The sequence below is a fragment of the Solanum stenotomum genome, chromosome 1, assembly GCF_019186545.1.
Source record: "Solanum stenotomum isolate F172 chromosome 1, ASM1918654v1, whole genome shotgun sequence".
Lineage (NCBI taxonomy): Eukaryota > Viridiplantae > Streptophyta > Magnoliopsida > Solanales > Solanaceae > Solanum > Solanum stenotomum.
Genome location: NC_064282.1, coordinates 17,060,569 through 17,069,876, shown reverse-complemented (window position 1 = coordinate 17,069,876; position 9,308 = coordinate 17,060,569). Strand labels below are relative to the sequence as shown.

At 35.2% G+C, this 9,308-nt stretch overlaps 1 protein-coding gene across 4 annotated transcripts in view; it reads left to right on the top strand.

The window, feature by feature from the left end:
* The window catches only part of LOC125844905 (protein transport Sec1a-like), a 12,108-nt gene extending 3,165 nt beyond the window's left edge, over window positions 1-8,943 (top strand). Inside the window, exons 5-22 of one of the 4 annotated variants that reach the window (XM_049524287.1) lie at window positions 2,234-2,284; window positions 2,396-2,492; window positions 2,601-2,633; window positions 2,908-3,036; window positions 3,322-3,513; window positions 3,603-3,686; window positions 3,762-3,860; window positions 3,943-4,013; window positions 4,269-4,365; window positions 4,839-4,964; window positions 5,059-5,154; window positions 6,017-6,130; window positions 6,221-6,298; window positions 7,012-7,223; window positions 7,494-7,584; window positions 7,669-7,758; window positions 8,315-8,420; window positions 8,541-8,943. In XM_049524287.1, the coding sequence (XP_049380244.1) occupies window positions 2,234-2,284; window positions 2,396-2,492; window positions 2,601-2,633; window positions 2,908-3,036; window positions 3,322-3,513; window positions 3,603-3,686; window positions 3,762-3,860; window positions 3,943-4,013; window positions 4,269-4,365; window positions 4,839-4,964; window positions 5,059-5,154; window positions 6,017-6,130; window positions 6,221-6,298; window positions 7,012-7,223; window positions 7,494-7,584; window positions 7,669-7,758; window positions 8,315-8,371 (1,717 nt within the window). In that variant the 3' untranslated portion in view covers window positions 8,372-8,420; window positions 8,541-8,943. Of the gene's footprint in view, window positions 1-2,172; window positions 2,285-2,395; window positions 2,634-2,907; window positions 3,037-3,321; window positions 3,514-3,602; window positions 3,687-3,761; window positions 3,861-3,942; window positions 4,014-4,268; window positions 4,366-4,838; window positions 4,965-5,058; window positions 5,155-6,016; window positions 6,131-6,220; window positions 6,299-7,011; window positions 7,224-7,493; window positions 7,585-7,668; window positions 7,759-8,314; window positions 8,421-8,535 lie in introns of all 4 variants that reach the window. The other 3 variants (XM_049524294.1, XM_049524279.1, XM_049524272.1) reach the window with 3 other exon arrangements.
* The last annotated feature ends 365 nt before the right edge of the window (window positions 8,944-9,308 follow it).

The following is a 9,308-nucleotide window of genomic DNA, read 5'->3' as shown; positions in this document are numbered from 1 at the left end:
CCCCCCCCCCCCCCCCCCCCCCCTTTACGCCTCACACTTACCTCCAAATTCCCATATGAGTTGTACCCATTTCCAAAATTTTCTGTTCATCATTTGCGTTAGTCATAAGCTGTTAATAAATTTTGATCAACTTTTATTGGGTAAGAGGAAGGCTGGAAATGAAATAAGGCTTTTGTTTTAGAGGACTTTCACTTGGTCTTTCTACTTCATAGTATCTGGTTGTAACCATGCTGCTAGGGATACAAGGAACGCAGGGCAAGATTGATGCACTGTTTGGTATTTATAGATTAAGAATAGTATAATGGTATAGCCCTGTCCATTGAACCATAACCTGTTCTTTATTTAAGTGTTGGGAATAATAAGGAAAATTCTAGTACCTACTGATCTAGGAACTTTTCATCAAAGAAAATAAACTTTTATAGTCGAGACACAAATTACTTTGATTGCAAAGCTTACCATTACAGACATCTGACTTTTCCACTCTTTGCTAGTGTGATAGTCTTCCATGATCTAGACATCTCAAAGCCTAGGGAAAGGAATATTCCAGTGATAATAGAGGGAGATTCCACTTCCCATATTTATTAAACGAAGTTCCAATTGAATCAAACAACCTCCTCTCCTCTTAAATATAAGTCTCAAAGTCTTTGTTTTGGCCTCTTCAATCCTCTTTTTCTGTTTTCATGCAAATTCCTCTCTCCTTCAGTTAATAAGTAGGAAATGGTCTCAGGCATTCTATAATCTACTTGACCGAGTTTAAGAAGTTTTGCTTACCTATAGTCCACCAGTAATGCCTCCATTTGCTTCCTCTTTTCAACTTAGGATGCCCAATGCCTGCCATTTCTAAAAATATTTTTGAGGTCTTACAAACCTTATAACCTGGAAGGAGTGAAATACAAAAGAACAACTACCTAACTAGTTTCACATAGACTTCTTTTGTGGCGAGATGCAATTTTTTATGCTTTAGAAGGGCATAGTCCAGGAATCTTGGTCATTTTCTATTCCAATGGAATTCCTGGGTTGAATGTAGGCTGGAGAATATGTCTTATTTTATAACCGTACTTAATAATCTTGGATGTCACGTGGTCTGCTATTTAAGTTCTGATAAAAAATTTGAAAATTCTATGCTAAAAGCTGAGAAAAATATTTTCAAATGATCATAGCATTTACCCTGGATTGCAGGTTGAAAGCTTTGTGCATTTAAGCTTTACCAGTTCTTGTAATGAGAGATTATTGTGCACTAAGATCCCTACTGGTTCACTGCCTATCCTGTCATAATAATGTAGAAGAGAACCTTTTTTCGCACTTTAGGATGTTTGAGTAGGTGGAAGCCATATTTCCCTTTTAGTTGTTTCTCAAAGTAGAAAAAAAAGAGATTTTATTCAACTCTGCATAGTTCGCAATAGTCAAAGACTGAGCTTGATGCCATCAATGCTTGGATTAGACTAGAGATGATGTGCTTTTTCTCTCTCTCTCTCTCTCTTTTCTTCTAAATACCCTTTGCTGTCCATTTTTGCAGTTTAACTTTAACCTAGACTATGGCCATGCTTTGCATAGGATACAACCTGTCTTCTATGCCTGTTTACATAAATACCTTTTTCTGTTGTGTTATCTTCTCTTTTCATCAAATAATGCTTAAAATGGTAGGAGTGAACAAAACTGACAGAATAACCTTGAGAAGAATGTAACTATAAGGACAAAAATTTCATTTTAGAATGAGAAAAAAATTATGTTCTGAGAAGATGATTAAAAGACAAGCAACCCTCTGCTTCAAATGTAAGAAATGTATTGATTTGATTATATGAATTAACAAACTTGAAACAATTGGGTAAAAGATAAACAGTATTGGATGAAATTACATAAACAAACAAAAGAATGTGCATGTCCTTGGAACTACTAAATAACAATGAAATTAGTTGAATTACATACAAATTATCCATTTGAATAAATAAGAAAACAACGTAGTTCATTTTTAACTAAATCTGTTTAATTACTCAAAGAAGCAAATTTAAATATTATTCTCCACGTGAGATTTGAAGGAACAGGACCTCATCTATGGCTTGAATAAAGTTTACACATTTTGGTACATGATGTGGACTTCTGCATGTACTTTCTTCTCTGTTATGTTTGATCTCTAAAGTCAGTTTATTCATTGATTCTTTTCCGAAACATCAGATCATTTTTCCCTCTGCAGCACTTAAAAATGAGAACTAACAGTTAAAATTTGAGTTTGCAGTGTTGTCATGTTCTTGTCCGATATGTCAGGAAGAGAACCTTTATACAGGAAGTATGGACAGGATCCCATTCTCCATAAAATTTTGTGTACCGTATGTTGATCAATTTAATTGAATCCTCTGGTTCTTGTCATCTTACTTATATTATTTACCTATCTTTTCAGAGCATATGTATACTTCAGTCACCCAATACCTAAGGACCTGGTTGCGCGCATCAAGAATGACACAAGTGTCATACCCCGTATAGGTGCACTAGGAGAGGTAATGATCACATGTCTCTGTCTACAATACTACATGCATCATGAAAATGATCTCTTCACAAGTTTGACTGAATCTTCTTTTTCCTTCTTTTTTTTTGGCACAATGCAGATGAATTTTGAGTACTTTCCAATAGACAGCCAGGTAATTTGGCAAATATCTCGATGAACACCTTTTTTGCTTTACTTGGAGCATTTAGTTCAATATTTGTTTATAAACTGGGAATTATATTTATTTATTTTTACAACTTTGACTAATGAAATATTATGAAGACATGAAATGGACCTGAATTGAAAGGAATAGATGTAGAAGATTCACATAGCGGATCTCAACTAATTCGTAATTGAGCACTCATCTGTTGATTAATTGAAGAATTATGCAGATAGCGACTTTTTTAATCTGTCCGTTTTTATCACAGGGATTTGTCACTGACCATGAAAGAGCACTTGGAGAGTTGTTTGGTGAAAGTGCTCAAAATTCCCGGCGTGCTGAAGCGTCCTTGAATGTAATGGCCTCAAGAATTTCCACTGTCTTTGCTTCACTGAAGGTAACTTGAACTTCACCAATGCTCTTTCATCTGAATTTTATAAACAAACCAAAAGACTACTGGTAAAAGCCTTGTATTAGTTTATGTTGCAATTATTCTATCAAAAAAAAAAATTGTTGAAAAGGTTGGTGCAATTATGACTCTCTTTAGGTAAAAGTAAAGTATTTTGGTGGTGTAAAAGACATTGCATTTTCACGAATGTCTTTGATTTTTATTTGGGTCTCTTCCAGTTACTGTTCCCTGTGACCAACTTAGTTTTGCTAAAACTCTTGTCTTTACATCCAGGAATTTCCTTTTGTGCGTTATAGAGCTTCCAAGGGACAAGATGGGTCAACAGCGACAAATTTCCGTGAATTAGTTGCTGGAAAGCTTGCTACAGCCATATGGAACAATATCACTACGTATAAGTCTAGTATTCCTAACTATCCACAGAAGGAGACATGTGAATTATTGATTCTGGACAGATCTGTTGACCAGGTTTGTAATTGATTTTGTTGATAAAATAATAATCAGCACTATCTATGTTTCGTTTTTAACTTGATGAAATGATGAATCTTCTCGTTTAGATTGCTCCTGTGATTCATGAATGGACATATGATGCCATGTGCCATGACCTGCTTGATATGGATGGAAATAAATATGTACATGAGGTACGCATTGCTTCATGTTCTGGATCTCTTATATCAATATTCTCCTGAAGTTTGACCGAAATGTATTCACATCAGGTTCCTAGCAAAACAGGTGGTTCACCTGAGAAGAAGGAAGTTCTTTTGGAAGATCAGGATCCTGTCTGGTTGGAGCTACGGCATACTCATATAGCTGATGTAAGTTTCATGAATTACCTTATTCCTTTAATGCTTGTGCATGTCATATGTACTTCAACTCCTAACTTGAAGACTTCATCAGGCTAGTGAACGACTCCACGATAGGTTTACAAACTTTGTTTCTAAGAACAAGGCAGCACAGATGGAGCAGAGGTTGGTGTTTCTAAAGCTATGAAATATAATTTTTATTCCTTTGAAAACTTTGTGGAAACCTGCATCTTAATGAGTATAGCACGTACTCTGCTCCATGTTTGTGGATGATGCAGCATTCAGTCACTTGTTAATTGTCTTAGTTGTTACCAATTGATCATAGATGTGATTTGTTAACTACAGATGAGTAGATTTACAGAATTTTATTCATGAAACTTCCTTCTGATGATTTCTCAATTCAAATTTATTTTTACTTAGAGATGGAAGTGAATTATCTACACGGGACTTGCAGAAGATGGTTCAAGCATTGCCACAGTATAATGAACAAAAGGAGAGACTATCTACCCATGTCGAGGTTTGTTCCTTGGTCAACTGGATCCATGTGTGGACTTCTTTGTTTCTTTCAAAAAGCAAACTTAAAGCTTTATCCCTTCTTCACATTTAATAGTTCTTATGGAGTAACACTTTGACAATTAAAATCGTTCTTGAATAGAGGTGGACTATAAGAAATTAGACTTTGAGGTACTTCTGGATGTACGATTCTTAGGAGCTAGTTTCATTGGTTTAGGTTTGTATTCTAAATTTGTATAATCCCTAATAACAGCCAGCCCTTCTGTGGTAGAGCTCATGGGGATGGTCATATCTTATTCGTACACAAAACCTGCTGCAAGTGTTTAAAAGTCATAGCATCTTCCATGTCGTTGGTCTTACCTATGTTAATATCCATATAGTTATTCTTTGGTTATTTAGGAACAATTGAATTTGACAATGTGATGAACCTGGCCTGCAATAAAATGCTGAAGTTTATTTCGTTACTTGATTGATCAGATTGCTGGTGAGCTTAATAAAATTATCCGAGATACGGGTCTTCGGGAACTTGGACAGCTAGAACAGGATCTTGTCTTTGGCGATGCAGGAACAAAGGAAGTTATCCATTATCTGAGGTCGAAGCAGGTGAAAATTTTTGTGCTGGCTCAGAAGAAATATTCGAACTCATTGTAATTTCCACTACAAGGCATGGTCTAAGTAACAACTTTGCTGCATGCAGGATACTTCAGGTGAAAATAAGTTACGCCTGATGATGATTTATGCATCTGTGTATCCAGAAAAATTTGAGGGCGACAAAGCAGCGAAATTGATGCAGGTATTTACTACATGCTAAATTTTTGAAACAGTCTGAATTCCATCTAGCATATCATTGAGGTTTGTTCAAACAATCTTATGGTAGATTGGCACAAGTATGTGGACACATAATAAAATAACTGGAGAGTTGTAGTTTTGTCTGTTGATTTAAGGGGAAAAAAGAATCTTTGGAAGAGCAACTGGAATGATTTCGTGATGCATCAAGAAAAATGATGCCCGAAAATCACTGAAGAATCCATAGAATGCTTAGTATCAGAAGAGTATGAATAGGATGTTGCAAACAATATAATTTTCCAAGTTCAAATGTTGGGGTTTCTATGCATGCTTCCAAATAATACAAGAACAATAAAAAAAGTAAAAGAAAAGATGGTTTCTATGAACAACAATGCAGTTGGCTTAATTGAGGCAGTTTTCTGTTGTGATTTTTCGAGCATTTATTTTACCAAGTACAATTATAATGTGTCACTGGATGTAGTTTAGAAAATGTGACATATGAGAAGAAAATTTTGGAGTGAGAACAATAGATCAAGAGGAAAAGTTCTAATTTCTGTAACAATTTCACCATGTGGACCAACAAAAGCTATCTCCTCTACATCAATGCTCTCAGGATTTCTTGGCCGCCTTGGTTACTATTTATAGAATGAACCGGTTTTGGAGAAAATAGTTCTCAACCAAATGTTTTTATGCTATAAGAAAAATATGGCCATCCCTAGTTTATCCATATTCTATGTCCTAGAATCAACTTGTAGAGTTGTTTTTTTTTGTCTTAAATGCATGGCTATGTTTTGTATTGGCTCATTTGTACTGCTACTTGAATCTAAGGAAAGTTTGAAAATTTTAATATAGATTCTTTTTTCCCCTAGTTAGCAAAACTGTCACCTGAGGATATGAAGGCTGTGAAAAATATGAGAATGCTAGAGGGTTCAGAAAAACGGAAGCCAAGTGGAAGCTTCTCCCTGAAGTTTGATTCGCAAAAGGTAAACATTAAAACTATCCTGGAGTCTTCAGCTCTCATAATGACTGAAATGAGACCTGACAGTTGCTAGATTTTGTTGTTTGCATATTAGAAAGGGAATGCAGCTAGAAAGGATCGAACTGGAGAGGAAGAAACATGGCAGTTATTCCGGTTTTATCCCGTGATAGAGGTTTGCTATAAGACTTCTCAATCCTCCTTTGTATATAATTTTGCAGAAGTAAACTCGCAAGATATTTCATCTTTTGTTTAGTGCTTATAAGATTGGTAGTATAAGAGGGTTGCAGTTTTTGTTACCAGCCATATTATTATATCGTCTTCATTTTCTAGATTAGGTTGACTTTTAATATGGAAAAGCAAATTAACTACCAACTTTGCGACCAGATAGAGGTTAACTTCAAATTTCTACATGAACTGTAGGATTTAGGTCCTAATTGACTTACTGAATCCACTAAACGACTTAGCAATGAGAATATCTAGAAGATCATATGACTGGAAGATCTTATTGCATGCTCCACATAGAGGATACCTTCCCAGTACTTTTTTGAAATGGAAATTGCTTAAAGACCAATTCACCTGCTTACCATTGAAGGGTTCTGAATTATATTCCAGAAAACTACCATACTTGGAAGCAGGGTCAATTGCCATTGCCTCTCTTTCTAGAACTCTATTTTTGAATTTGGGGACTACAATGCTCACAAAGAAAGAAATAATGCTTTTATAAGAGATGCTTCTTCAAATTGCCATGTGTGAAAGCAGAATACATTCAGCTTTGATTACATTGTAGACTTCCCAAATGATTCATGTTTAATCAAATAGCTCTTTGAATGGCTTAGCTCATATTTCATACTTCCTGAATGATATAACCAATCTTGCCTCTTTCAGGAGTTGGTTGACAAAATGTGTAAAGGTGACTTGTCAAAAGATGATTATCAGTGCATGAACAGTTCTCAAACTGCTCCTCGTGGGGTCAATGGATCTTCTGCAAGGAATGTCCCACCAAAGGCCACTACTGAATCTACTAATCCACGCTCAGTGAGATCAAGGAGGACTCCAAATTGGGCACGTTCTCATACTTCTGATGATGGATATTCAAGGTTCTCCTGTGGAAAAATCGTCTTTATTAGAGTTCCTTTTTTCTTTTTAACCTAGAAGATTCAGGCCTCCTGGACTTCCATATGAAAAAACTGTCACTTTTTAGTAAAAAGAGTACCGTATTTATTCATTTAATTTTTCATTACTATTTTCCATGGAGTAGGATTTCCATAGCATGCAGCATCTAATTTTAAATATGTTCGAAAAATTGTTCATTGCATATTTAACATTCCTCATCTTGTCTTGTGTGTCTTTGTTGGAATTTTCTCTAGTGACTCTAATCTCAGAAGTTTTTCAACTGATTTTAAGAACATGGGACAACGGATTTTTGTTTTCATTATCGGTGGTGCAACTCGATCTGAGGTAATTCCGTAACTTTTGATTTCCATCCACTGCCTTTCCACTTAGGCATCTGAAATGGTATATTGTTGATTTTCTTCTATGCAGCTTAGGGTTTGTCACAAGCTTACAGCAAAGCTAAGGAGGGAAGTAGTCCTTGGTACAACTAGTCTAGATGATCCACCTCAATACATCACGGTAATAATACTTCATCCAGGAGTTTTTGGTGAGGTGTCTTTGACTTCGATTTTCTAGAATTCAGACAATCTTCCTCTCTTAAAATAAAATTAAATTGTGTGAATAATTCTTTACATGCTTGCAAAACATTCATCTTAAAATGATCAATCTTGGTATCAATCACTTGGAGACTTCTCTAGATATCATTCCATTATTCATGAGCTAAACTTTTAGTTTTACATAGATGAGTTAATTAATCCATGTCAGATTAACCACTTCAGTTTTGGTTGTATGAGAATATTGAATCTTTTAAAAGGGTCTTTTGCGAAGGCATGCAAGCAAAGTTACGTATGAATCTCTGATAGTCCTTCTCATCATTTCAACATCCAAATTGTTTGAAGTGTAATCTTACTGGAGAAGCAGCTTTTCAGGCTATTATAGTGTTATAAAAATTGCCAAAGTTAGAAACTGTGGTGATGGCTGAAATCAGAAAAAGGAATTAGTGCATCGCTTTCGTAACCCTAATAGTCAAGTGAAATATATCCTCAGTCTGAACTCATCTCATCTTGTTTCACAGAAACTGAAACTGCTATCAGAGAAAGAGATTGCAGTAGATCCTGGCCTTGGAATTTAGTGTAGTATTTGGGATTTGTAGAGTACCTTTTTTCGTCGACACCCAGAAGGTCAGTGAGAAAGCTAAACCGATCATCGCTTTATGTTTTTCCTCTCCTTTTTCTTCCATTTGAAGAAACTACTTGATCCCTGCATCCAAAACCAACTTTCTTTAAATTTTAAAAGTGCAGGATGCACATGGCAGTTGCCTAGTTTCTGGTGCTTCTTTTATTGTTTTCGCGAGAAGAATTTGATTCACTGCAAAGGCATATATCAATTTTAAAGAAGGCTTCATGCTACTGGAGTCTGGATTTACACATGGCAGTTGGTTGACTGCTTTTATACTAATCTGCAGCTTAGGTAGAAACTATCTATAAAAGAAGATATTATATAAACTTCCTTCCAACATTCATGAGGCTGTGAAGGAGTTAGAGTACAGGTTTGCGTTTTGTTTAAAACTTCAAACACTAAGCAGGATTACACTCTTGAATTTTTGTAATTGTATTAAATATAGTTGGCCAAGTTTGTCTTAAAAGGCATGTATTAAAAGAAGAAAGATTGTTTGTATCTGTAAAAGGAAATTTTCTGTTTTAATAGACTATCTTCAATACCTTTAATTTGGTCCAAAACTGGAGTCAATTGGTACCTTCTCAGTTGATCAAACTTTATATATCATTTGCTTACTACTAAAATTTCTAGTTAAAATTGTCATAACATTACACTTAATAGTGCTGAATGTAATTCTTTTCAAGGCACAAAATTTTTGTAAAGAATTTCATACGGCAAAGGTGTTATTATTATAGGATATTTCATCTACTGAAAATCAAGTTACTTGACAGAAATCAAATGAGAATGAAATGAAATGTCACATAAATGCTAGCTTTGATATTCATAACAGTCCAACTGCAAGAGGAGATTTCATCAATGGGCAAGCAAGATTTTTAAATAAAATACCTAGC